Raw genomic sequence first — 26,656 nt, forward strand, 5'->3', positions numbered from 1 at the left:
TTCAAAAGAAATGATACCAGTTCTTCTTAAACCCTTTCAGGAAGAGGAGGAGGGAAAACCGCACAAGGCATTATTTGAAACCAACATTATCCTGGTACCAAAGCTAGAAAAAAATGAAAAGGAAAAGCAAGTAAACTATAAACCAATATCCTTCATGAACATTGAGGCAACTATCCTTACCAAACTAACTGACAACATATAAAAAAGGGACAGAAAAATAAACAAGTGAAATTTATCCAGAAATGTATGACTGTTTTAATAAATGAAAATCAAGGACAGCAATGCACTATATTAGTAAAATCAGTAGATGCAGAAAAAGCATTTGACAAAATTTAACACCCACTTTTAATTAGAAATCTCAATAAACTAGAAATAAAATGTAACTTACTCAAATTGAAAAGGACATCTATGAAAAATGTATGGTAAGCATCATTCTTAATAGTTAAATTTATTTCATGCTTTCCTCTTCTTAAGATCTTGAACACAGCAAAGATGTCCATTCTCACCACTTCTATTCAAAATTATAACCAAAGGTTCTAGATAGTACAATAAGGTGATGAGAGGTAGTAGGTAGATAGATAGATTCATTCATGCAGAAATGAAAAAACAGAATAGTTTTTCTTAGCAGACTACATCTTTATGCAGGAAATTAAAAAATCAACAATAAAACGTAGAACTAATAGAGTATTTCCTATCACAAGCTATATGATATTCAAAAATAAATCATATTTCTGTATGTTAACAGTGACAGTCCAAAAATAAAATTAAACGAATAGTGATATTTACAAAAGTATCAGAAAGGATAAAATATTTAGGAAGATATTAATAGTCAAAGTATAAGATTTGCATACTGAACTACGAAATATTTCTGTGGGACATTAAATATCTCAATAAATGGAGAGACACTACATATTCATGGATTGAAAGACTCAATATTTTAAGATGGCAATTCTCCCCAAGTTGATAAATAATTGATTTATATATTAAATTGAATCCCTATCAGAATCACAGAATCATAACAAATCATTAGAATTTGAAAAGCTGATCCTAAATAACACATGGAAATGAAAAAAACCTCAAATAGCCAAGACTGCTTTGTCAAGGGAGAACAAAGTTGGAAGACTTGCATAAGCCAACTTCAAAACTTACTTTAAAGCTATAGTAATCAAGACAGGTGTTTTTGAAATAATATTCATAGTAACATTATTCATTGGAGTCACACTGGGAACAATCCAAATGCCCATTAACTGTTGAGGTGGAATATTCCATTGGATTTTCCATCTGAAATGGATTTGGAATATTCTAAAACATAGGTTATCTATACAATGGACTACTATTCAGCAATTTAAAGGGACAAATTAGTGATCCAGGTTATAACACTATGAAGCCCAAAGCCATTATGCTCAGTGAAGGAAGACTTTAATAAAACATCACATATTTTATGATTCAATTTAAATGAAATATCCAGAATGGACATTCCAATAGGGATAGAAACCATATAAGTAGTTGTCTAAAGCTGGAGGAGGAACCAGGGATTAACTGCAGAAAGTCCCACTGGAGTTTTTTGTGTTAAAAATGTTCTAAAACTGGCTTATAGTGATGGTTGTACAATTCTATAAATTTACCAAAAATTATTGACTTGTATACTTAAAATGAGTACATTCTGTGAATTTCTTTATAAAGCTTGGTTTAAAAACAAAAAGAGATTAAGCTAGACCAATCAAATTTCCTTTCTGTGTAATGTGAACTAGGAAACCCAAACAAAAGGGTGATTAGCTGTGAAACCGGAAGCAGCAAGGTTTCAGTAGAATGAGTCTGACACAGCCATGGTGACTCCTGGGCATACCTGTGGCACGAGCAAACAGATATTATGAGGAAGTAAAATTGATGGGAAGAATGGAGAGAAAGAATGTGAGGAGATGAAGAGATCTCATGAGCGAGATGAAGCTATTCATGAGAGAGAGAGCAGTAGGACCTAGAGATCCCCTGAGCACAGACAACTTTCTATCTCCAACCATGCATATCATCACTATAAGCACTTCCTAAATCCTGATCTTTATGATATGAAGTAATCAGTACTTTTAGTCCAAATATACCCTGACTAGAAAAGCTAGTCATCTGCCCTAACAGCCTTATCATATACCATTCATTATAAACAACAGAGGCATTCTTGGCATATCCATAGTCCTTAATAAGGAGCAGCTATCAATGACTTACAGTCCCCAGGTCTTTTCTTGGGAGACCTTTAGAGTAGAAGGAGATGGCAGGTGGGAACTGCTGATGTTCCAGGCCTACCTTTATCTAGAGACACTCATCGAGCACCCATTTCCCCTGTTTCTCCTTCAGATGTAGGACATTTCCTTGTGGGAGTGTTTTGGCTTCTGATAAGTAGAATATTTTTAGGCAAAATACATCTGAAAGGCATCTTTAGCAGACCAAAACCCCATCCATTTCATACCATGATTATCCTGCATATAAACAAAGTTAAAGTAAATATGCATCTGAAAAATGTAGAGCAGTCGAAGGTTAAACTCAAATAATTTGCATTCTGCACTAATACCCACTTGCTAAGTGACTGATTAGGAATGTTATTCAGGGACCATAGTTTATTAAAATTAGCACTTATACAGAAGTGTGTGGTCAGCGCCATGTGTCAATTAGGACTCCTAATTTTCCTTTGATTTATGTATTAAAATGCCCACTGCATCTCTGTTCTGGGGACTATTGTATTTATTTAGCTTCAAAACACAGTTTGAAGTGGATTTCTTCTAAGTAGTTTTTTTTAAACACACCCACAAAGCCATTTCTTGAAATTAAGGCACCCCAGAAAGCAAGATAATGCAATAAGAGTATTTAGTGCTACCCTTTGCACTTGCCATTTGATTAACCAGTTCTATACTAAGTCCTTCAGATATGTTGTTATAAAACTCCTATTCTGGGGTAGCCGTTCCTCCCTGGATCTCTCTTGTTCCTTAAGATTCATGCTGCTTAGTATGGAATCCACTTGATATAATGACTTGGCACACATTTCCATTTGTGCCCAATGAAACCAGGAGCTAACCCAGATTCCCAGTTAGCAGAGCAATGTTCCCTTTCCATCTCCACCCATCACACACATAAGCATTCAGAAGTAGCGAAGCCAAGACAGAGAGACAGAAAGAAAACAAAGTGATCGTGGGGAAGGTTGAACAGCTGAATCTTCATCTCTCCCTTAAACACATGGCAATGGGCCCTTGGATAGTGACTAAAAGTGTTGTGGGTATTTCATCTCAAGTGCAGATTTGATTTAGAGTAGAGTTAATGAGGTTTATTGCTTTACTCCCTAGAAAGGAAGGGTATAGATCAAAAGCAAGCATGTCTTCAAAGCATTTCTCTCTAATCATTTCCTATTATCTTTTTAAAGATCTATTTATTTATTTTAGAGAGAGAGAGCACACCAGGGGAAGGACTAGAAGGAGAGGGAGAGAGAGAATCTCAAGTAGACTCTGCGCTAAGCATGGAGCCTGACTTGGGACTCGATCCCAAGACCCTGAGACCATGACCCAAGCCAAAAAAACCAAGAGCCAGACACCTAACTGACTGTGCCACCCAGGCGCCCTTCATTTTCCATTCTATTAAATTTCTGTGTATTTCTGTTTAACTATTTTATTCTGCCTGGAGAAGCCATGTTCCCAGAATCCTAGAACTTTTAAGATAGAAATTGTCACAAATTTAATGCTCTGACTTTACAGTTAAATAAATGAGGGCCTATTGAATGAATTAATAAATTAGTGCATTCACTTCAAGTCTTTTGAAGGGCATCTGTGTGCCTGGAATGCCTCTTTGCTTCTGGGAATGACCAGCAATCTTTTGCATTCCTTGGCTTGTAGATGCACCCCTATAATCTTAGACTCTGTCTTTACATGACCTTTTTCTCTTTGTCTTCCATGGACTTCCCCTCTGTGTCTCCTCTTCTGTCTGTGCATTCTGTCCTTACACAGATACCTGGAATTACCAAGATCCTTAACTTCATTACAAAAAGATCCATTCCATTAAGGTCATATTTACAGGTTCTGGGTACACATGTTTTAGGGTCAGCGGGTCTCCATTTAACCTACTCTGGAGAAGATCATTTTTTCTTTTAAGATTTTATTTATTTATTTATTTTTGAGAGAGAGAGAGAGAGAGAGAGAGAGAGAGAGAGAGAATGAGAGAGAGAGCAGCGGGGAGGGTCAGAAGGAGAAGCAGACTCCCTGCTGATCTGGGAGCCCAATGTAATACTCAATCCTAGGACTCCAGGATCATGACCTGAGCCAAAGGCAGTCACTTAACCAACTGAGCCACCCAGGCACCCAGATCAGATTTTGAACTACCTTTGCCACACCTAGATTCTGTTGTCCATGCATTTGTCATTGTGTATCTGCAGGAGTACCTTGTAGGACACTGAGGTGGGATTCAAAGGAAATGTCCATTATAGCAGTCCCTACTTCCCAACAGCTACCCTGTGGCGGGATCACATGTAAAGCTCTATTGTACAAGTACAAAACTTGCCCTCCTCCTGAGTTCCCTATTTCTGCTAAGTGCTTGAAAATGTGGCATCCTCTCTGACTCCTTTTGTCCATTTCCTGTGCCAGCACATCCTGTTGGTTTCTGAGGACAGAAGAGAAAAGTAAGAGGAAGATGGAGAGGAGAGGGCAAATGGGTGATTTTCTTGCTGGTGATTTAGTGATTCAGGTATCTGTAACCAGATTTGAAAGCAGGCATGGTACACATGGTAAGAGGCTGGTGGGAAGGGAGGACCATGGCTCTTTTTCTCTCCAGTGAATTCTCACTTGGCTGAGAACAGAAAGTGGAATAAGTGATAGGTAGAATACACATTGAAATGGGCGCTATGCCAATACATTATTTTACTGAGCAAGGACTTGGAGGAAGTACCTCTAAGGGTTTTTCCCAGCCAGAATTTTTGCTACATCAGCATATATAATATTACTGATTTAAAATCTGAAGGGAAAGCCTGGCTTTTGTCAAGTGGAAATGAGTAATATCTATGTCATCAGTAGGTTATTAAGTAAGAGTTAATAGCATTTATATATAGTAACTAGTTTATCAAATATATATCCTTCTTGTATAATTTATTCAAATACAGTATGGAATTTATTTTTACATGAAAAGCACAGATAACTGTACAATAACCAAATAGATATTTTAGATACACTGGTGGCTAAACATGAGAACAGCTTATGCCTAAGCCTTGTTTTTTAAAGCCCACAGCCCTTTTTTTTAAATTAATATATAATATATTATTTGTTTCAGGGGTACAGGTCTGTGATTCATCAGTCTTACACAATTCACAGTGCTCACCATAGCACATATCCACCCCAAGTCCATCACCCAGCCACCCCATCCCTCCCATCCCCCTCCACTCCAACAACCCTCAGTTTGTTTCCTGAGATTAAGAGTCTCTTATGGTTTGTCTCCCTCTCTGGTTTTGTCTTGTTTCATTTTCCCCTCCCTTCCCCTATGATCCTCTGTCTTGTTTCTTAAATTCCTCGTATCAGGGAGATCATATGATAATTGTCTTTCCATGATTGAATTATTTCGTTCAGCGTAATACCCTCTAGTTCCATCCACGTCATTGCAGATGGCTAGATTTCATTTCTTTTGATGGCTACATAGTATTCCATTGTATATATATATATATCACATCTTCTTTATCTAGTCATCTGTTGATGGATATCTAGGCTCTTTCCATAGCTTGACTTTTGTGGACATTGCTACTATACACATTCAGGTGCATGTGCACCTTTGGATCATTACATTTTTATTTTTAGGGTAAATACCCAGTAGAAGGCACACTGCCTTCCTGAAATAAAAATTAGGCACTTCAATCACACCAAGAGGAAGTTGGCTTATTGACTATGAAGCATGATTCTGCAGCAGGATTGCTTAGGTTCAAATAATAGCACAACCATTTATTTGTCCTGTGGCCTTTGGTAAGCTACTTAACTTCTCCGTGCCTCAATTCCCTCATCTATAAAAGAACTGTAAGATTATAACCTCATGGTATTCTTTTTAAGAATAAAATAGGGCGCCTGGGTGGCTCAGTTGGTTGAGTGTCTGCCCAGGATCCCAAGGTCCTGGGATCCAGCCCCGCATTGGGCTCCCTACTCAGCAGAGAGCCTACTTCTCCCTATCCCTCTGCCTGCCGCTCCCTCTACTTGTGCTCTCTCTGTCAAATAAATAAATAAAATCTTAAAAAAGAGTAAAAGAGATAAAATAGACAAAGCTTAGAACTGTGTCTGGCAAGTAAACACAACAAACATTAGCTATTATATTATTAATAACAATCCTCACACAAGCCAGGCAAGGTTGGTATTCGACACCAGTTTCACAAACAAGGAAACGGGTTCAGAAAGACTAAATGACTTGGCTAGGGTTAAACTAAAAGGATGAAATTCCAATGCTGTTTTTCTTGCCACGAGCCCTATAAACTCTTCACTACACCACACTTGCTCTCATTACAGCTATTTTACATAAAGTATCTAAAGGTAGTAGAAAACAACTTGCTTTTAATTGGGTGTATCATATGCTTGACAAGTAAGTGTTCAATAATTATAACGCAAATTGGCTGACTGGCTGGCTCCCTGAACACAAGCCTGTGATTCTAAGAAAGGTGATTCTCTAGCTGCCGCCCACCAGGCCAGATTTATTCTTGACTGTGGTTTTTCTCATCCTGCCCTCCTCGTTTGCATGATCCTATTCTTTCTTCCCCTCTTCTTTCCTCCACTGCTTCTTCCAATTCTACACATCCATCAAGGACCTCTACAAGATTTTGCCTCAGTATTTCCCACAACTTTATTAGTGTCACAAGATACGTAAACCATCGGCACTATTATTTATTTAGTGCTTTCTTTCAACTGATGCACTTTTTATTCTTAAATTGCTTGAAAAGAAAACCATCATAAATGAAAAACTGTTTCACTAAGCATCCACAGGAGCTGTAAAATCACTGATATAAACAAAATATAATTAAATTATAGCTAGATTTTGTTGCTTGCCAAAGGCTCTTAGTTTGAAGCTTGCTCATTCTTGTTTAAAAAAATAAATCAAGGGACGCCTGGGTGGCTCAGTTGGTTAAGCGGCTGCCTTCGGCTCAGGTCATGATCCCAGTGTCCTGGTATCGAGTCCCACATCAGGCTCCGTGCTCGGCGGGGAGCCTGCTTCTCTCTCTGTCTCTGCCTGCCACTCTGTCTTCCTGTGCTCGCTCTCGCTCTCTCTCTCTGACAAATAAATAAATAAAATCTTAAAAAAATAAAAAATAAATCAAGATAAGCACATTAGATATTAATGACACATTTGCTTTAGATTGTGATTTTGAGAGTTCCTCATTGAAATAACCAAATAAACTGAACAAAGGCTGAAAAGCAAATAGCGTTCTCGTTGAATGTTTCAATCTTATTTAATGTCGCTTTCCAGTACTGCCATAACGACCTCTCATACAATGCTATGCACCTCAGCCTTTGGGAAACAGTCATTCACCAGATCGTTCAGCCTCATTATTTCTTTTGTAAATTGCACCATTTGCCTATGCCACTTATTTGGGAACTTGTCAGAACATTTCTTATGTGGTATTTAATTCATTTGTATCATTTCATGTGGGCAGATACAAGAGGAATTATCAGGGTAACACAGTCTTAGTCACACACGAGTCACAGTTTAGCCAAACCAGAAATATATGTTGACCCTTGACCAACATGGGTGTAGTGGCGCTGACCCCCTTAATAGTAGAAAATACACATAGAACTTTTGACTTACCAAAAAGTTAATTACTAATAGCTTTCTGTTGACCTTACCAGTAACATAAACAGTCAAATAACACGTTTCTGTGTCGTATGCATCACATACTGTATCCTGACAATAAAGTAAGTTAGAGAAGAGCAAATGTTATTAAGGAAATCATAAGGAAGAGAAAATATATTTATAGTACAGTAATATATTGAAAAACAACCTGAGGGTTTTGAAGGGGCGGGGGTGGGAGGTTGGGGGAACAGGTGGTGGGTAATAGGGAGGGCACGTATTGCATGGAGCACTGGGTGTGGTGCAAAAACAATGAATACTGTTACGCTGAAAAAAATAAATAAATTTAAATATATATATATATATATATATATATATATATATATATATAAAAATCCATGTTTAAGTGGGAACACAGAGTTCAAACCTATGCTGTTCAGGGTCAGCCAACTCTTAGACAGTTATAATGAGTCAGCCAATGTGGTATACATGTGAATGATAAGGAAAACCTGAGGGATGCCTGGGTGGCTCAGTCGGTGAAGTGTCTGCTTTCAGCTTGGGTCATGATTCTGGAGTCCTGGGATCAAGTCCAGTGTCGGGCTCCTTGCTCAGTGGGAAGCCTGCTTCTTTTTCTGCCTGCTGCTCCCCCTGCTTTGCAGCTCTCTGACAGATGACGTCTTAAAAAAAAAAAAAAAAAGGAAGATTGAATTTTCATAGGAAATTATTTTTAGGCAAATCGATAAAGAATTATATATGGAATATATATGGGAATGGCCATATATATATTCTTTCTCCTTGCCTGTTAATGATATTTTCTACAGATAACTCTACATAGTCATATATGCATTTATAGCTAGAAACACAATATCCTTTATAAGATCTTTTAAGTAAATCCTATTTATCAAAATTTTTTGTCATATTGCTGTTTAAGCTTTCTGTTTTAAAAGCTAATTGAATAAAGTTTAGCTTTGGATTAATGTGGATGAAAGTTTAGACATTTTCAAGTTCATTTGCATTTCGTAAGACTTCCATATCATATTTTAAATCAAACTCAACTCACAGATTTTAAGTCACCAACCACCTTGACTAAGGTTTTGGTCTTTACTAAATATCTAAGTTTGAGAATAGCTTAACAGAATGCACTATATTCATTTGCTATCTGACTTTACTCATATCGCTATAGATCAGAGTTTGGACTTTTCTCAAAACATGTGCATTATGAAAATTATAAGAAAACCTGAGGAATAACTGCAAATGACTTCACATTTCATTAATTCACACTTAAACCATGTTCCATAGCATTCATCTTTAGTAAGCTTTTATATAAACACAACTGAGTCCAAATTGGAAGTGCTGTATGAAAACACTTTATTGTCTTCAATATAGTATCTCTTTGATTTCAGACCTTAAAAAGGCATATATTCCAGTTTTGATTAAATATTTAAAACTTGAGCAGAATTTTGTCCTCAGAATAACAATGTATATATTATCATATAAATGTCTGGATTTCTCAGTACACTCAATACAAAATGTACTATGTAGGGTTGTGAATTGGTATATATTATTTTTTTAAGATTCATCTAAACCTTATGGCACAGTTATTTTTCTTTAAATGACATGCCTCTCTAAAATTATTACACATTTCTGAAGGCCGATTTTAAAAAAACTCAAATAAAGAATAGTCAGAAAGTTTTGTCTGATACAAGCTTCAAATTTTTTCACTCTTAATGAAGTCTATCAGCAAGAAAGGTTATGACCTGATATTAATACCAAGAGGAACAAAGGGTTTTGATTTTCTTTGTATCCTAATCCTTTAGCAGCTGATAAATACTTTAAGTGTCTTCCAAATTCAGCATTATATCATTTTCAAAAGTATTTTAACTAGTTATCAAAATAGAAATTAATTCCATAGGCTTTCTATGCAGAGTGGTTTATTGGATAGAAAAATCTGTCTTTTTTAGAAGAAGAGGATGAAAAAAAGAAAAGAAAAAAAAAAAAGAAGAAGAAGAGGATGGACATTAAAATGGCCAGACCTGATTTATAGTCATTGTCCCCATCTTGAGAAAGTAGTTTCACTTTTCTCAGCTAATATTTGTAGATTTGCAGAGTGGAATGATGTCTCCTTTGCAGACACCAGCAAATAATATATGGAACTGATCCTAAGAGTCTCCTTTAAAAATGGTAGCTATCATTATCCAACTAGCAAATTTTAAATAAATCATTCTTTTTTTTCCTTAAAAATTGAATTCAGGTAAGCAGAATTTGTCTTATTTATTATTATTTTTGTTTTCTGTTCTCACTCATTCATCCCACATTTTTACTAGAGACCTGGTGGTAGGTACTAGAACTGTGTCTCTGAATAAAACAAGTAATATCTGTCCTCATGGATTTACATTCCACTGACAATAAACACATTTAAAAAAATTAAATGTCACTGACAACAAACACATTTTAGAAAAATTAAATAATTGTCACTGTAATAATAAAACACTGTCGAGCAAATGAAGCCACATAGTAGTTGGAAGAGAAATAAGGAGATGACTTTAGGTGAGGGGGTTAGAGAAGACCTCTTAACTGGTGACATCTGAGCAGAGTTACAAAAGATAGAAGGAAGACAGCATGTAGCCTGAGAGAACACCAAGGCATAGGGAAGAGCCAGCAGAGAAGCCTGAGGCATGAAGAGCCCCATAAAGTTATCTACCAAACAAGGTGAAATGGGGCTGAATGGTTGGAAATGAATTGAGCAAGGCAGAGGCCATGTCATGTAAAGATTTATCAGCCATAGTAAGAGGTATAGGGAGCCATTAGAGCACTGAAGTTTAAATTTAAATAGATTTTTCCAGGTGACCATTGCAGGGAGAGAGGTGGGTGCTAGATGAACAATAACCAATTAAATAGTATATTTGAATATATTTTGAAACTAGAGCCCACAGGGTGAAAAAATAGGAACATCAAGAAAGGCTGCTGTTCTTTGGCTTGTGCAGCTGGAGACAATGGAACCATGCATTGAACAAAGAAAGCATGGGGAAAGGCAGATTTAAGGATACCAATCAGGAGTTCTGTTTTAAGCATGTTTAATTTCAGATGCCGACAGACAGTCAAGTGAACAAACAACGGAGGCATGGATTCTGTTTTTTTGTTTTTGTTTTTGTTTTTTGTTTTTTGTTTTTTTTTTGAGAGAGAGAGAGTTCAGGGGCAGAGGGGCAGAGGGAGATAGAGAGATAGAGAATCTTAAACAGCATGGAGCCCAACCCAGGGCTCAATCTCACTACTCTGAGATCATGACCTGAGCTGAAATCAAGAGTCAGATGCTTAACCCTAACTGAACCACCCAGGTGCACCAGCAAATGGATATTTTAAACTATCGTTAATGAGCTTCTCTTTGTTTTAAAATCATTTTCTGTATTTTTCACATGACAGATTTTGTTCATGGTGCATATATGCAAAGTTGTTAAAGTGATCTTTTCATTAAAATTTTCTCAAGTAATTTTATGGTAGAAAGGTCATCTGAACTATATTTACTTTTCCCTAAGTTTGAGAGGTATCTGTCTGAACCTTCCTGAAACTTCCTCGAGTCAGGAGATATGTCATATCCTAGTGAGAATATGACACACGGCAGTGTCACTCATGAAGTCCTCTCCAAAGATAGGTAGTTGTCTGCAATATCCTGGTTTATTGAGGATGTGAAGTTGGACCAGATGCTCTAAAAGAGGATTCAGCAAACTATGGCCTACAGGCCCAATCTAGCACCCCACCTATTTTTCTACGTAAAGTTTCTTTGGAATACAGCCGTACTTACTCTTTAAGTATTACGTGTATGGTTGCATTCACAGTACAAGGGCAAAGTTGAATAGTTGCAAGAGAGACTTAAGACCCACAAAGCCTAAAATATTTACTATTTGGCTCTTTTAAGAAAAAAATTGGACCCATGCTCTGAAGTTTTTCTAACATGAAGCCTGTGTGATTTTATGATTTAAAGAAAAGTGAATTAAAAATGAAGTAGGATCTATACCCATTTACCACCCATAACAATTGGGAGAGTAAATCTGATATTCAATATCTACTTTCAGTGATTGTCTTTTCTTTTATTTCCTCTAAAGCTGAGAATCAGAGTTCAATCAAAACAGCAGGAACACCAGGTAAGTTCATTATCTTCTCTCTGAGAATATTCATGAGTAAAATCCCAGAAATGAGATAAAGAAGATCAGTCAGTGTGGGAGCATGGAAAAATAGTACAAGGGAAAAGATTACATAGCAACTAAAATGTTTAGGACAACTTGCATTTAAAAAAAAAAAAAAAGTGCAGACCAGACCATAGGATATGCCTGAATGCTCTGTGGCAAGAGTAAGTGGAACCAGCCCTGGTAAATGCATGAAGCCTGTGCAAGTGTCCTCTACCCAGAACCCACTGTTCTGGTCTGTTTCTGCGGTTGGCCTGCCCTGTCCCAGAAGTACAGTGTGTCTGTGACTGTCTTCTCTGTGTTTCCCAACACAGCCTGATCCTGGCAGCCCGAGAGTTGATGTTACAAACCACAGTTAACAGCCTAAAATATTATCACTCCAAGAAGAGCTTGTGTTTTTTTTTATCCTAAGTTTTAAACTGAATAAATTGAGGAGGATGATGCAATAGGAATTGGAAAAGATTGCTGGGCAGGGGGAGATGGAACTGTTGTTGAGTCTTTCTGTTGTTTCGAAATCGTAATTACCTGGGAAACTTCTATCTTCCTACATCCTACCTCATAGTTTCGTAAATGACAAATTTCTTAGGTTCTCATTCTTGGTTACTTTTGGTATATATAAAAATGAGAAATATGTGAAATTAACTTAGAAGCTTACGTAACTTAAAAAACTGTCAAAAAATAAAGTCATGAAAACTATGACTGAGTCTCTTTTCACAGTAAACATACTAAACGATAAGCACAGTCTACCTTCCCCATCATGTGTTCAAGGAACTCAGAACTGAAGTGTTTATGATGTTAACTTTTAATTATCTTCTACACAATATTTCTCATGAGTAAAAGTTATTTTGATATTAATCCTCTTTATTTCACCTCATCACTATATTTTTTTATTCTTATTTCCATCTACATAACCTAGAAATGCACTAGAAAAAGCACTGGGAAAAACAAAGCAAAACAAAACATAAAAGCAATGCATCCAAACAAACAGGGCAACTTTGCATTGGCTGATGGTTTGCACTGCTCTGGAGAAGTCCTTACTTTCTGTTTCATGCACTGGTCATCCAGGAGAAGTTACATATGGGAGAGAATTGAGAAGCTGCCAAAATCATCAGTTCCTTAAAAGGAGTGATTGAAGCATCCTTTAAGAGAAGAATTTACAAAATGCCAGCTTTACCTATAGTTGATTTTTAACTATAATAAAAAGTCCAACTACAGTACTTAAATTTTGAGTTATAGAAAATAGTTCCCCTAACATAGATAATAAATACGTCATTGATTTGAACAGTGGATTAAAAAAAAGTGAGACTGATTTAATAAACTATGAGAAAAATCAGTCTTAACTTCAAAGATATTTGTTATGGGTAGATTAAATCCAGACTCACTCAAAAAAAAAAAAGTGTAATGAAAGGCATTTGTTACACATGTGTTAACAACTGTAATCATTTGTTTGTCCAGTTATTTGTTTATCAAAAATTTTCAATCATTAAATTTGTGAAAGTCACTCATATGATCAAGAATAGTCATCTTACTTGAAATAATTAACATTTTTTAAGTAGAAATTGAGGGAGAATTCTAGTCTGCAGAATTATTATTGTGCTTCCTTTTTATAAATATGAGATAACATGTGTTTAGTCTTTGATTAGATCATATGTCATACATTTCACATTATGCATCCAGCTTTCATTTTCTTGGAAAAAATATGTTTTTACCACTGACTTCAAAAGTTATTATTTAGAGTATAGAAATTGACGCGTGTTTTTACATAAAAATCTTTTTGGGAATTCAAAATAAGCAAGGCAACTGTACATAAAGCATCAGTTATAAAAAATTGTACATAGATATAACATAGTCATAGTAATAGGGAAATGATTGATCAAGGTCTGAAAACATGGCCATTTATTCCACTCAATAGAGGAAACACAGCAAGATGTGGATCATTATGTTTTAACAATGCTGAGAATGGTTTGGTGTCTGAAGTATGTGAGAAAGTCAAACTTCACCTACCAACTATAACATATATGGTAAGACCACAAATTTAGTATGATACTCTACTAAATACACAGAACCATATATTTGATCAACCACCACTAACCCAGGCATTTAATAAATAGTTCTTCTGTTTCTTCACATGTAACTCTAGCTAAGAGTTATGAGTGATACTGGAGCCTGCCATTAAGGGTTACCATGAAGACTAGTCTGCATGGTAAAAAATAAATAAATACTGTAATAAATCTAGTGGCCATACAGGTCTACAATGATGTGTCATAGACAAACTTCAGACTTCTTAACCTCAGGTTAAGACTGGAGAAAGGAGAGATTTTTTTTCTCTCCCTTTAGCTGTGGTTGTGGTATACTTCAGATTTAGGAAAGCAGTGTAAGGAAGATGAGGAAAAGGTTCATGAAAGAAGTGACTGGGTATCTTCCAGATTATTCTGCCTCCTCATTTTTCTAGCTCTGAGTTCAGAGCTAATGAGGAAATGCAAAGAAAAAGTGATGCAGGACTATTTATTCCTAAGAGTTAAATGCAGGAATCATATGGCCATGACAACAATTTTAAGCAGCGACAAAATTCACTTTTCTTTAGCCTTATCATTTTTGCCACAGACGAGCAGAGATAATAATGTGCCCTTGAAAACGAAACTTGATTTCTTTGATAAGGGACCTTAGATCTGAAGAAAAATGGACCAATATGCCTCCATGGGTTGGGAAAGAAATAAATGACTAGCCCTCAATTTTCTGGAAAATACAACTATATTACTCAGGGTTCTCCAGAGAAACTGTATGTGTATGTATGTATGTATATATATATATATATACATATATATATATATATCTGTACAGAGATTTATTATAAGGAATTGGCTCATGCATTTTGAAAACTGAGAAGTCCCAAGATCTGTATCCAGGAAGCCTAGATACCCAGGAGAATGAATTGTATAGTTCCAGTCCAAGGCCTGAGAACCAAGAGAGCCAATGGTGTATGTTCCAGACTGAAAGCCAGCAGGCTTGAGACCCAGAAAGACCCAATATTTCAGTTTGAGTCCAAATGTAAGGATTTATGTCCCAGCTCAAGGCAGTGAGGCAGAAGATATCCTTCTTTTACTCCTTATTTCTTACTGAGGGGTTATCAGCATGTTTATTCTATTCAGGTCTTCCACTGATTGGATGAGAGGCATATAGTTTATTCAGTCTACTGATTCACATGTTAATAGCATCCAAAAAATATACTCACAGACATAGCCAGACTAATGCTTGACCAAATATCTGGGAACCCCATGACCAAGTCAAGTTGACACATAAAATTAGGCATTACAACCACATTCCCATAATGATCAGTACAACTTGAAAATGGTCTCATTGTACCCATCTTCTTTCCTTTTTTAACTATGTTTCACAAACTCAATTGCATTGTAGACATTAATTTTGATGGAAAATTAGAAGCCAGAACAGACATTACTAGTCCTACAAAACCTGACCACTGGCCTTTTGGAAAGGAGAATGCTCCAGCTGGGCATTTTCATTGTGCTCAACATCCTGTGAAATGCTTGAGAATTGGTTGCTGACCTCTAGGAATTCATATAACGTGAAGCATCAATCCCTCTATGCAGAAGGTTACTTACCTGAGTATTCTAACTTTGAATAACAGAATCTTGACACAATTATTCAGGTAGAATCCACTCAAGCTAAAAATATACCTATAGTAAAGCAGTATCCAGAGGTTTATTGTGTTTTGTTTTTTAACTTAGAAATTTTATAAATGTTTTAAAGATTAGTTGAGAATGAAAGGACTTACTAATGGAAAATGTCAATATTGAGGTTATAAGGTCTGCCATTAACTTTCACTTAGGAAACTATATAAATTTGGATATAGCTGAGTGGTTTCTCTTCTGATTCAGAAATCTGTGGAGTCTCTGAGAAGTGCTTGTGCCTCTCTAGTCTACACGGAAAGTCATAAGAACTCATAGTCTCAACTGATTAGCTACCCAGCATTCACTTTAAGAGCCAATACATTTCAATGTTATTACTAATGGTGTGTGCCTTATAAACTCTACAATGTGCTTTATGTAATATACTAGGAATAATTCTCTCTATCTTCTTGTATGTATCTGCGTGGTCTGGTTTGTCTTGTTGAAGGAAGGAGGTGTTTACTTTGCCTTGATGGAAACAAGTTTGTCTTGATTGGGGTCTAAATTGAAATACACTATATTTAATGTAACAAAAATAAGAGGCATAAACTCTTATCTCATTCCTGCCGAAATGCAACAGCAAGCAGCATGGATTGGTGTTTGACAGCACAGACTCAAGAGCCTACATTCAAATCCTGACTGACACCTGCTTGCTGTGTAACATTGGGCAAACCACTTAATCTCTCTGGGCTTCAGTTTCCACTTTGTAAAATGCAAATATTTATAATGTGATAGTTGAATGAGTTAATATTTGAAAACACTTAGAACAGTGCCTGAAACATAGGACCCTGAAAGGGTTTGAAAATAAAAATCTTATTTAATATTTTTCATGTCCATATTTTGAAATGCTTACTCTCTTATTAGAAAACATAACATTGGCACAGTTATATATTGTAAATCTTTTCAATGTTTTCAGGTCATGTTATTCAAATTGTGAATTTAAGATAAAATAATGTTTCTATGTTAGGGGAAGGGTAAGAACACTCTAAACCTTTAGAATGCTGAGAAAAAATTTCATTGATTTCACTGATAATGATGCTGTTAACAAATAAGTTGAACTTAACTCACTTAAAATCTGTTGGTTACCTGGTATAATGAAAAGGGAAAAGAAAGACGTTCAAGTCCTACTTGGTTTATGTTTTAGTTTCAAGCCACAGTATCTCTCATGATTAAAGCACAAGATTAAAAATATCTCAGAATGAGATGATTAACACAGTGCCTCATTCATTCTCTGTATACTGTATACAGCTTTCTGGAAATTAATGACTATTCACATTCAAATAACAAAAAAAAAAATACATGCTTCTTCAACATATAATCTACAAAGTTATGTAAAGTAAATAAATCTCCATTCACAGTTATCACTGGGTTAGAAGATTATGTTAACCAAGGTTAGTCACACTGATGACCCAAAGCAAAGTGAAAGAAATTTGAGGTAATCTTTTTTTTTTTTTTTTTTTTTTTTGCATTGTTTTAAGAGTACACCAAGTTTGGGTCACCTGGGTAATTTAAGTCCATTAAACATCTGCCTTTGGCTCAGGTCATGATCTACTAGAATATTAGCTCCTTAAATGCAATAACTACCTCCTGTATTCCACTCCATTTCTTTCAATATCTCCTATTGAACTGGAGTAGGTGTCTATTTGTTCTTATTGTAGAATAAATTAAAATATTGATGATACAATTATCTTAAACATGTGTCTGTCCAAATATGAAGACACAAATGGTACGCCCATTAATACCTTTAATCTTTAAAAGTAGTCACTTCTGCCAAAGAATTTGTTTACCCATAAAGCAAAGACTTAGAGACCCTACTTCCAGACACTGTTCTAACATTTGGGAAACATGAGTGACCAAAATATTATCCTTGTTCTCAAGGGTCTTAGTTAGAAGCTGGTCAACGTGAGGAGAAAGAGAGAATTCACAGCAGCGTAGGAAGGAGAGCTCACTAGGTGAAGAAAGGTGGGGACCAGTTTGCAGGACCGAAAAAAGTGATCAAGGTAAGCTTACCTAAAAAGATTTGAGTAAATGCGGGCAAGTAAGCTAACCCTTCCATGAGAGAAGAGCACCCAGGCAGAGGTAGAACTTGAGGAGAGATCCCGTGTGTTTCAGCACCTGTACTGAGTAAATGGGGTAGGAGATTTGCCAGGCATATTGCCTAGGCTTTGGAGGGTTATCGCAAGGACTTTGGCTTTTTCCATAAGTGGCATGGGGAAACATTGGGTGTCTGGAGCAAAGTAGTGACATGATCTGACTCATATCTTATAAATGTAAATCTGAGAACTAAGGAGAGCCTGTTAGATGAAGCAAAAATACTTTGGAAATTTTCCAGGAGAAGAATGCTGTTAGCGTGGACCAAGGTAGTCACAGGGTAGGTTGCATGAAGTCTCCAACTCTGTATATATTTTGGAGGTGAAAGCAATAGAGATTCCTGCTGATCCTGCATATGGGCTAGGATGCAAAAGATGAGGCAAAAATAGCTGTGAGGTCTTTGGCCTGAAAGATTGGAAGAAATGATTGCCAGATGGGAAGGCTGCAGATGAAGTAGAAGTTCAAGTTTGAATGTGTTGAATTTAAGATGTTTGTTATTTGCTGAATAAGCATGTGGCTTTATGAATCTGGAGTTTAAGAATGAGATCTGGGCTGGGAATATAAATTCAGGGATCAGTGGGATTGATGTTGTATTTAAGCCTTGAAAATGAATGAGATCGTCAAAGAAATTATTGTAGTTCGAGATGAGGACAAGTACTAAGCTCCAGGACCCTCAAAGATTGTGAGTCAGACAAAGAAAGGGGAAGCAGCTGGAGACCAAGAAGAATAAGCCATAAGCTCTGTTCCTGCTGCAAGCCACACGAAGATGGGGGTTAAGGAAGAGTGAATGATTTATTGTGTTAAATACTGAAAAGTTATTTTTAAAAATGAGACATGAATCCATCAAATTGCAATTAAACACTAGTCCCAATTATTTACAAGTAATGGGAAAAAATCATTGAATTTAATTGAGTTTAGCCTCTTGGATACTTAACTTTAAGTGTCCACATTTTAGAAAGAAGTGTAGGCAACATACAAGAAATAAAAATAGAATATATAATTTTACTTTCTTTTTCATGTAGAATGTCTTCTCCTCTACTGCCAATCACACTTTTCTCCCATTAACATCTATGTATCTTATATACCCCCTCTTAGAGGGCAACAGGGACTTCTCCAGTCTGAGTCTCTCCTCAGAGGAGTTTCTGACTCCCAGGAACAAGCCTGCTTCCTTATCTTTGCTAGGCTCAGTCACAGACTGGGAGCAGCCTGGGGGACGCATGGCATCAGCAAGAACACAACAGTGAATTTCAGAAAGCAGGTGGGGAAGCTTGGTCAATTACACGGCCTGTAGTTGATTTTTCTGGCTTGCAAACTGGTTTTAAATTGTGACCCAGCAGGGGCACCTGGGTTGCTTAGTAGGGTAAGCATCTGTCTTCAGCTCAGGTCTTGATCCCAGAGTCCTGGGATCAAGCCCCACATTGGGCTCCGTGCTCAGCAGGGGAGTCTGCTTCTTCCACTCCCTCTGCTGCTCTCCCTGCTTGTACTCTTTCTGTCAAACAAATAAATAAAGCCTTAAAAAATTATGACACAGCATATTTGCAATTAAATAATCATTATAATCACCAAAAGTCAGGGTCCCACAGTAAATCTATGTCGTCTAAGAGTGCTATTACTCCAGTCATTCCAGTTCCTGGTTAGAAAAAAGAAGTATCCCAAAACATGGAGGTGTCTGAATAGTCTATTGCATATATTTTTACATCAAGAATTTTTGAAGAAATGGGACAAGTTGACTGTGGTTGAAAAGTACAACTCTTTAGAGGCCTAATCACAATATAATAAAAATATTATAAAATAATATAATAATAAAATATTATTATAAAATAACATAATATAAATATCTTAGTATCAAGTACTTTTCTAAGTCATTTAAATTTAATTTTACCCATTTAACTTTACAACACTATGATATAGAACTATTAAAATCACCACTTGTCCATGTGGAAACTCAAGCACAAAGAAGTTATGTGATTTGCCCAACATTCTACGGAATGATTTGAACCTACCTACTCTGACTTAAGAATCACGCCTTTAACTACTCCACTATACTTCTCCTGTATCTCCTCTGTCAGTGCTATTTTAGTAGGAATGGAGCATAACTGAGTCTCAACAAAATCCACAAACATCATCAGCTCTGAACACATCATGGATCCCTTAGTCTTATCTTATCTTATCTTATCTTAGTCACAGAAAAAATTCCATTAGGGCCACAATCTACGAATTAAGCCAAAAATAATAATTTCATCGATATGAGCATGATAATAGACAAGTTTCCTCAAACTGTGAGTTAGTTTCCACAAGTGGGTTATGGCCAGTATTGGAAAAAATCAAATAAAAGACAATAGAAAACAAAATACCAGAAGGCATTACATGTAATAGAGGCAAAGTAAGTGTGTGTGTAGGTGTACAAGATTCAGAATTTTTTTTTAGTATTTATTTATTTATTTGAGAGAGAGCGAGAATAAGAGCATGAGTGGGGGAAGGGCAGAGAGATAGGGAGAGAGAATCTGAATCAGAGTTACTGCTGAGAGCTTAGCCCAACTCAGGGCTTGATCCCACCACCCATGAGATTACGACCTGAGCCAGAATCAGAGACATTCAACCAGTTGAGCCAGCAGATGCCCCAAGAAATGATTTATCAACTGAAGGTTGAGGTTAAAAGAAAAACAAAAATTTTAAAGTCTTTGTCCAAGGAGACAATAAATTCTTCTTTTGAGAAGGTTAACTCTATTGCCAAGCCTATGGATCATAAATAATAACAGACGGCACTGGACAATCAACGTGTGCTAAGTAGGGCAGTTTGGAGTTTTATCTAAACCACAGGGTAATAATCTGAATTGTAACCACTTAGCTTGTCTATGAGAAGAGAGTATGATAGGGTATGGAATCTTGAAAATTAACCGTTGGGAAATCCCAGGGAGCTTAATACTATTGGTAATTTAATCGGCCATCTTGTTCTCTACCAACACAATGAAAAAGGCAACATTCTCACTAAAACACTTGACACAGGAAAAAGCAGCTAAAAGTACCACGGTTTCAGCTAGTTCCCACTCTTTCCATTTAATATTTCTTTTTCTGCCTGTGTAGTGCACTAGCCTGACATTTTTCTTTGTTCTTATGGGCATATATCTAGCTTCCTCCCACAGATCTCTTGCACGGCAAGAACGGTACAGACTCTAAACATTATTCTTCCCCCACAGATGTCAAAAAAGCTTGAGCATGCAGGGCGTGCTGGGCTGTGGGTGGCAAAAAGGGAAAGATCCAAGGCAGTCATAGGCAATATCAATTTCTCTGATGCAATTATACACGTCCTCAGTACTCCTAAGGGGGCCGTAATTATAAGAAATGTCTCTTGCTTCAGCCAAGCAGCCAGCTCCATTTCACAGCACACCCACCGCCGTTAGAGCCCCATGTGGAGTATGGTGGCAGTTACGGCCTTCACACTGCAGGAACTTAAACTTCAGTGGTGAGAAAAGGCAAACAGGTGTGATCAAAGGAAATTACTTGAAACTACATTCTTTGAAAAATAATTCTTTTTCAAAATCATTCTAAATACAAACAGTGCTTCATCCCAAATTCACAAGAACAGATACTACAAATTTTTAAACATTTACATATTGGTATTTCTTTGCAACTTGTTGAGATTAGTAGATGTTAAATAATGCACTTTTATTTAGAACTTTTGTTTCAGTCCTTCTGATGAAAGGTGGCAGATGTTGAATTAAACAAATTAATAATAATAATAATGATAAACTTCAAATTCACAATTTCTTTGGAAGAAAAGAGCATGAAACAGTGGTGAAAATGCAAGCAAGCAGCAGTTATTCTAGAAAAGGCACATACGTGTAAAGAACCACTGAGTTTTAAAGGTGAAAATGAAGCAATCTTCCTTGCTATCTTCCTCAATCCTTTTAACCAAAGCTTCAGTGGCAATCTTTTATTCAGTCATTAAGAAACAGGATAAAATCTGAAGTCTTGTGCATTTATGTCTTTTTTAAGTAAGTGTGTTGGAAAAAAAAAATGTCTATCCCCCAAAGTTGTAATATCTGAAATGTGACTACTGCTTCTGAATAGATTTGCATCCCACAAGAATTTCATGCAGCGGGTGATACAGACTGCAGCCTAGGATAAGAGACTTATTCCAGCTTTCTTGGCCAATCCTTAAAGATGTGATACTGATACCCAGCTTTTGTGATCCCAACTTAAATCATCTTTGCAGGAGGAATAGAGGAACTTAAGATTTAATGTATGATTGTGTGTATCCTATGATTCCACAATAAACAGTTTTTACAGGTCCTCAGAAATGCAAACTGTAAAATCTGCAAAGAAATTCAGTAAGAAGAATTAATACTCTCATCTGACTGGATTTGTGATTTCCCTACAGGTAGCTCTCTACCTCCAGAGGGGTCAACTTCTCATACCAGTACATCACCCTCAGTCTCAGTAACAATGCCAGGAAACAACTCCCAGTTTCAAGGTATGACTTCTGTGTGCATGAGTGGACATGTGCTTTCCTTGATCCCTTCTCACCAAGAAAACCTTATGAATCTTTTTTTAACAGATTTATCGAGGTATAATTGAAATACAAAACAAAACTGCATATCCGTGGTAAAGCAAGGACACAAGGAAACTTTGAAAGTGTCTATTAACCTTGATTGTGGTGATAGTTTCACAGGTATAGGCATTTGTCCAAACTCATCAAATTGTATATATTAACTCCCTACCAATCTTGATTTACAAAACAGAGTTCTTTCAGAATGAGGGTTTTTGTTTTGTTTCCACTTGAAAACTAGAAATCACAGAGGCTTAGTTAAATGGGGTGGTTGGGGGTAGGGATTGTGAGGATTGGCATACATTAACCAAAGGTGACCTATTGTTTTTCTTTTTTAAAATAATAGGTACTGAAGATGCAAAAAACGCAAGCTCTTCTTCAGCCAACTCTTCTTACTCCAGTGAGTAAAAGACGTTTCTTCATTTGTGGCAACAAATATTCAAAATGTTTTAATGTGGCTGATAACAGAGAGGATTTGATCTTAGACAGTCTTTTGTCAACTTTGCTGAACCTGCAATTTCATTATAATCCTACCTAATTACTGCCTGTTTTGAGAATTTCCTGCTGTTGGGTCTGGTTTTAATGAGCACGCCTTTGGGATTTTTTTCTTACCCCACCGTTAAGCGATTACCACCAAGGGTTAAGGTGAATGGATGAGACTAGTCTCAAATAATCCAAAGTGCATAGGCAGAGAGCACCATAGAACTTTGAAGCTCCATAGAAGCTCCAGAGAGCTTCACAGAACTTTACCTTATGTTAAAAATGGACTTTAAAGAAATGTTCCATTTTAGCCAAAACATAAATATATCATGTAACATATGTGTGTATTCTAGGACTAAATAGAAAAAAAATCCACTCATTTCCCTAGAAATTAAGAACGAGATGAATGTATATGAAGCCAACGACAAAAGATGATCTAGATTTAGGTAAAGCCATCCCATTCAATAAGTCACCACTGAATTTATCAACCTGCTAATTCACAGCATCTTCATTTTTGGAGGCACACATGATCTCACTCAAGGCCTAATATGAAGCAAATATTTAACTATAAAATTGGAAGTAGAAGCCATCCTACAGAAAACTGGATAAATACGAGGAGGACATAAGCAAGCCAATGAGAATACTCAGCTAAACTATCACTATCACTACGGCCTCTGCATCTCTGGTTGTATGACTATGACAGCTCTTTTCATCACCGTTGTTTTAACCTGGGCAATGACTGTCACAAAAGAAGACAGATGCTAAAAGCCAAACCAAAACAGAAAGACCCTCTTCTGAATAAAAACTCACCCCAATTTACTGTCACAACACAACTCCCTTATATGTGCATGCACATACACACATACATCATTCTTGAACCATGTGCTCATTTTAGAAATCATATCCACCCTGATATGATTATTCTATTTTATGCCTTTTCTAGTTCTAAGTTATTATTATGGAAAAATAAAAATGAACGGTTCACCTTCACAGAACTTAACCTTATGTTAAAAATGGGCTTTAAAGAAATGCTCCATTTTAGCCAAAACATATATATCATATACCATGTATGTGTATTCTACAACTGAATAGAAAAAAATCCACTCATTTCCCAAGAAATTAAGAATTTCTGAGTTTTTTAGGAAGCCAACATCACACACAGCTAGAGCAGTTCCAGTATGTGATAGATGATAGATAGATCGATAGACTGATTGATTGATTCTGGTAACCGTATTATAAAGTAGTAAAGAATATAATGTGTGAATGTGGGTCTATAGTCTAGAGGACATCTTCTGCTTCTCCAGTCTTCCATCTCCTCACTTCTCCAGTCTCTAAGAAGGTGAGGAAACCAGCTCCCTTATGTTTGGAACTTTATTTCAAAAGGCTGCAAGACTGACATCAAGTGGATACATCAGAAATGACAACTAGAGGAAAATCTGAATCAGATACATCTTATTCGCTGAAAATATAGTATGTTTAATAGAGTGATGTTTAAAGAAGGAAAGATGCATGTCTGCTTTTGTTTTGTAAATTCTTTACTGTTAAATTCAATAGCCACTCTAATTGCCAATGTCTTCAATACTTTTAGGTATTATTTTGCCTGTGGTGATTGCTTTGATTGTAGTGACACTTTCTGCATTTGTTCTTGTGGGTTTGTATCGAATGTGCTGGAAGACAGACCCGGGTAGGTAACAGGGTTTTGTTTCATTTTGTTTTTTCAAAGGCGAATGTACGTTCAGTCTAAACTTGAATTTAAACTCTTAAGGGGAGAGAAGGATTACAGAAAGAAATAAAATGCCACATTGCTTGATCACAGAAATAGAGGGGAAGGGACAGAGAAATCCATTGAATGCTGATGAATGGATTAATGAGGATTACGTGCTGGTGGCAGATATTATCAGGTATGGACAGATTCTTTTTAATGAAAGAACCCCCATTTTGTGAGTGGCCAGGGGATTATGGCAGTTAACAGAGGCATAAAATGACATACCTTATCTGTAGTGAAGAATTTTTCCACTTCCATGTGATAGAGAATAGAGGTAAGCATTGTAAGAATTTAGGTGAGGGCCCCACACTCTCATGAAGGGCATTCTGTGACATAGACCGTCCTGGGGAGCAGAGCTTCCTTCCAGGGATCGTTGTTTGTGACTATGTGTTCTGCCGATTAATTCAGCTCCTCAGAATTAAACATGATTGCGATTTTTAGTGAGTTTTAAGCTTGACAATTCTTTCTTATCCTCCTTAATCTCTCCCATGGCATTTAAAGTCTTTCTTCACTTCTTTAAAAGTCTTTCCTTCTCTTCTTTACTGCTGCTCTCAACTATAGAGAACACACGGAGAGATGCTGGAGGGGAGGTGGGTGAAATGCGTGTGGGGATTAAGGAGAGCACGTGTGAGGAACATCGGGTGATGTATGGAAGTAATGAATCTCTAAATTTTCCTGAAACCAAATTTATTTTTTTAATGTTTATTTATTTGAGAAAGAGAGAGCATGAGTGAAAGGGCAGAGGGAAAGGGAGAGAGAATCTCAAGCAGACTCCGTACTGAGTGAGGAGCCTATTGCTGGACTCATTCTCACCACCCTAAAGCCATGACCTGGGCTGAAACCAAGAGTCAGATGCTTAACAGATCAAGTGCATCATGCAGGCACCCCAAAATTGATTATTTTTATAAGATATGCAAGCCATACTATTCTTTACCCCATAAAGAGTGTGCCCCTAGGGCATTAAGGGATGCTGTTCCTGCAGCCAGTCTCTGCCATGCACCACACAGAGAGTTCAGGGCACGAGCGTGACAACACAAGGCAAAGTTAACACACACACACACAAAATTAGTGTTCATTTTAGCTCTTATTGGAAAATGAGCAGAAAACAAATAAATGTCTTTCCTTTTGGGAGTTAGTGAATAAACTTCTTGATAATGTCTGAAATATGTTTCCTTAGTCTATTTCCAGAGGGAAAATAGCAATTTTATAAATCAGTTTAATTTCTCTAAGTTTCTAAACCACCAGTCCTATCTTTTATGGAAAATTGACCATCCAAGTTGAAGCCTTTGGGTGTTGAGTATGTAGGATAGGTAAAAAATTAATGTGCTAGATCCATTTGTAAAAATACCTTACACTGAAAGACTGCCTTACATAAGAAGATTTGCAAATAAGTTATTTGAAAAGTTGACATTTTCTAATGAAGAAGATGAATTGGGTGAATTGGATCATTCAGAGAAAATAAGTATAAAATTCCTATAGCTATGGAGAGTTATTGTAGAGGCATATAATACTTTATAACAAAGTTCAGCAATTGTACAATTAGCCAAATCTATTTGGTTATTGTTAACTTTGTTTTCCAAACAGAATTTTCACAGCATTGTTATTAAATTAGCACCATTAAACACCTATAGTTAATCTCTCTTTAAGTATGTGGGTGAGACTTCATCAAGTTCAGAAAATTTGTAAACCCTCTCTGCTCTGTGGAAGACAACATGAATCAGAGATTTCAGTATGAAATTAAGCTTATCTAGATAATGTTGACAGCAGTCTGAGCTTTAACCCAAGGAAGAACAGCCTATATGCAGAAGGTAATCTTTTGGTATGCATCTATCTGCTAATGAAACTACATTACAGTATTCTGAGGAAAAGTATTAAAACAGGCATGCAAAAAAGTATCAACTCATTCTGAAATAGGGTTATGAGCATCACAAGTGATATCATACATAACTCTTAAAATAGGAATAAAAAAATGCTGTTAAAATCCTACTGATGTTGGGAAGACAAAGTGAGATCGACTTAAAGAATAGCATATGGTGCCATGAGTTGAATCCTAGGGATTAAGAGTCATGATGGCATATCTTAGCCAAGGTGACAGAAATAGAAGTAGCCAAAATATCAGTGGAAATCA

The 26,656-nt window shown here is 36.5% G+C and overlaps 1 protein-coding gene across 6 annotated transcripts in view; it reads left to right on the forward strand.

Annotated features, from left to right (window-relative positions):
• Window positions 1-26,656, forward strand: part of EMCN (endomucin) — a 125,240-nt gene that overhangs the window by 56,542 nt on the left and 42,042 nt on the right. For all 6 annotated transcript variants that reach the window (XM_045998370.1, XM_045998366.1, XM_045998368.1 and 3 more), the window contains 4 exons: window positions 11,877-11,915; window positions 22,116-22,208; window positions 22,630-22,683; window positions 24,352-24,447. In XM_045998370.1, the coding sequence (XP_045854326.1) occupies window positions 11,877-11,915; window positions 22,116-22,208; window positions 22,630-22,683; window positions 24,352-24,447 (282 nt within the window). The remainder of the gene's footprint in view (window positions 1-11,876; window positions 11,916-22,115; window positions 22,209-22,629; window positions 22,684-24,351; window positions 24,448-26,656) is intronic.

The sequence above is a fragment of the Meles meles genome, chromosome 2, assembly GCF_922984935.1.
Source record: "Meles meles chromosome 2, mMelMel3.1 paternal haplotype, whole genome shotgun sequence".
NCBI lineage: Eukaryota > Metazoa > Chordata > Mammalia > Carnivora > Mustelidae > Meles > Meles meles.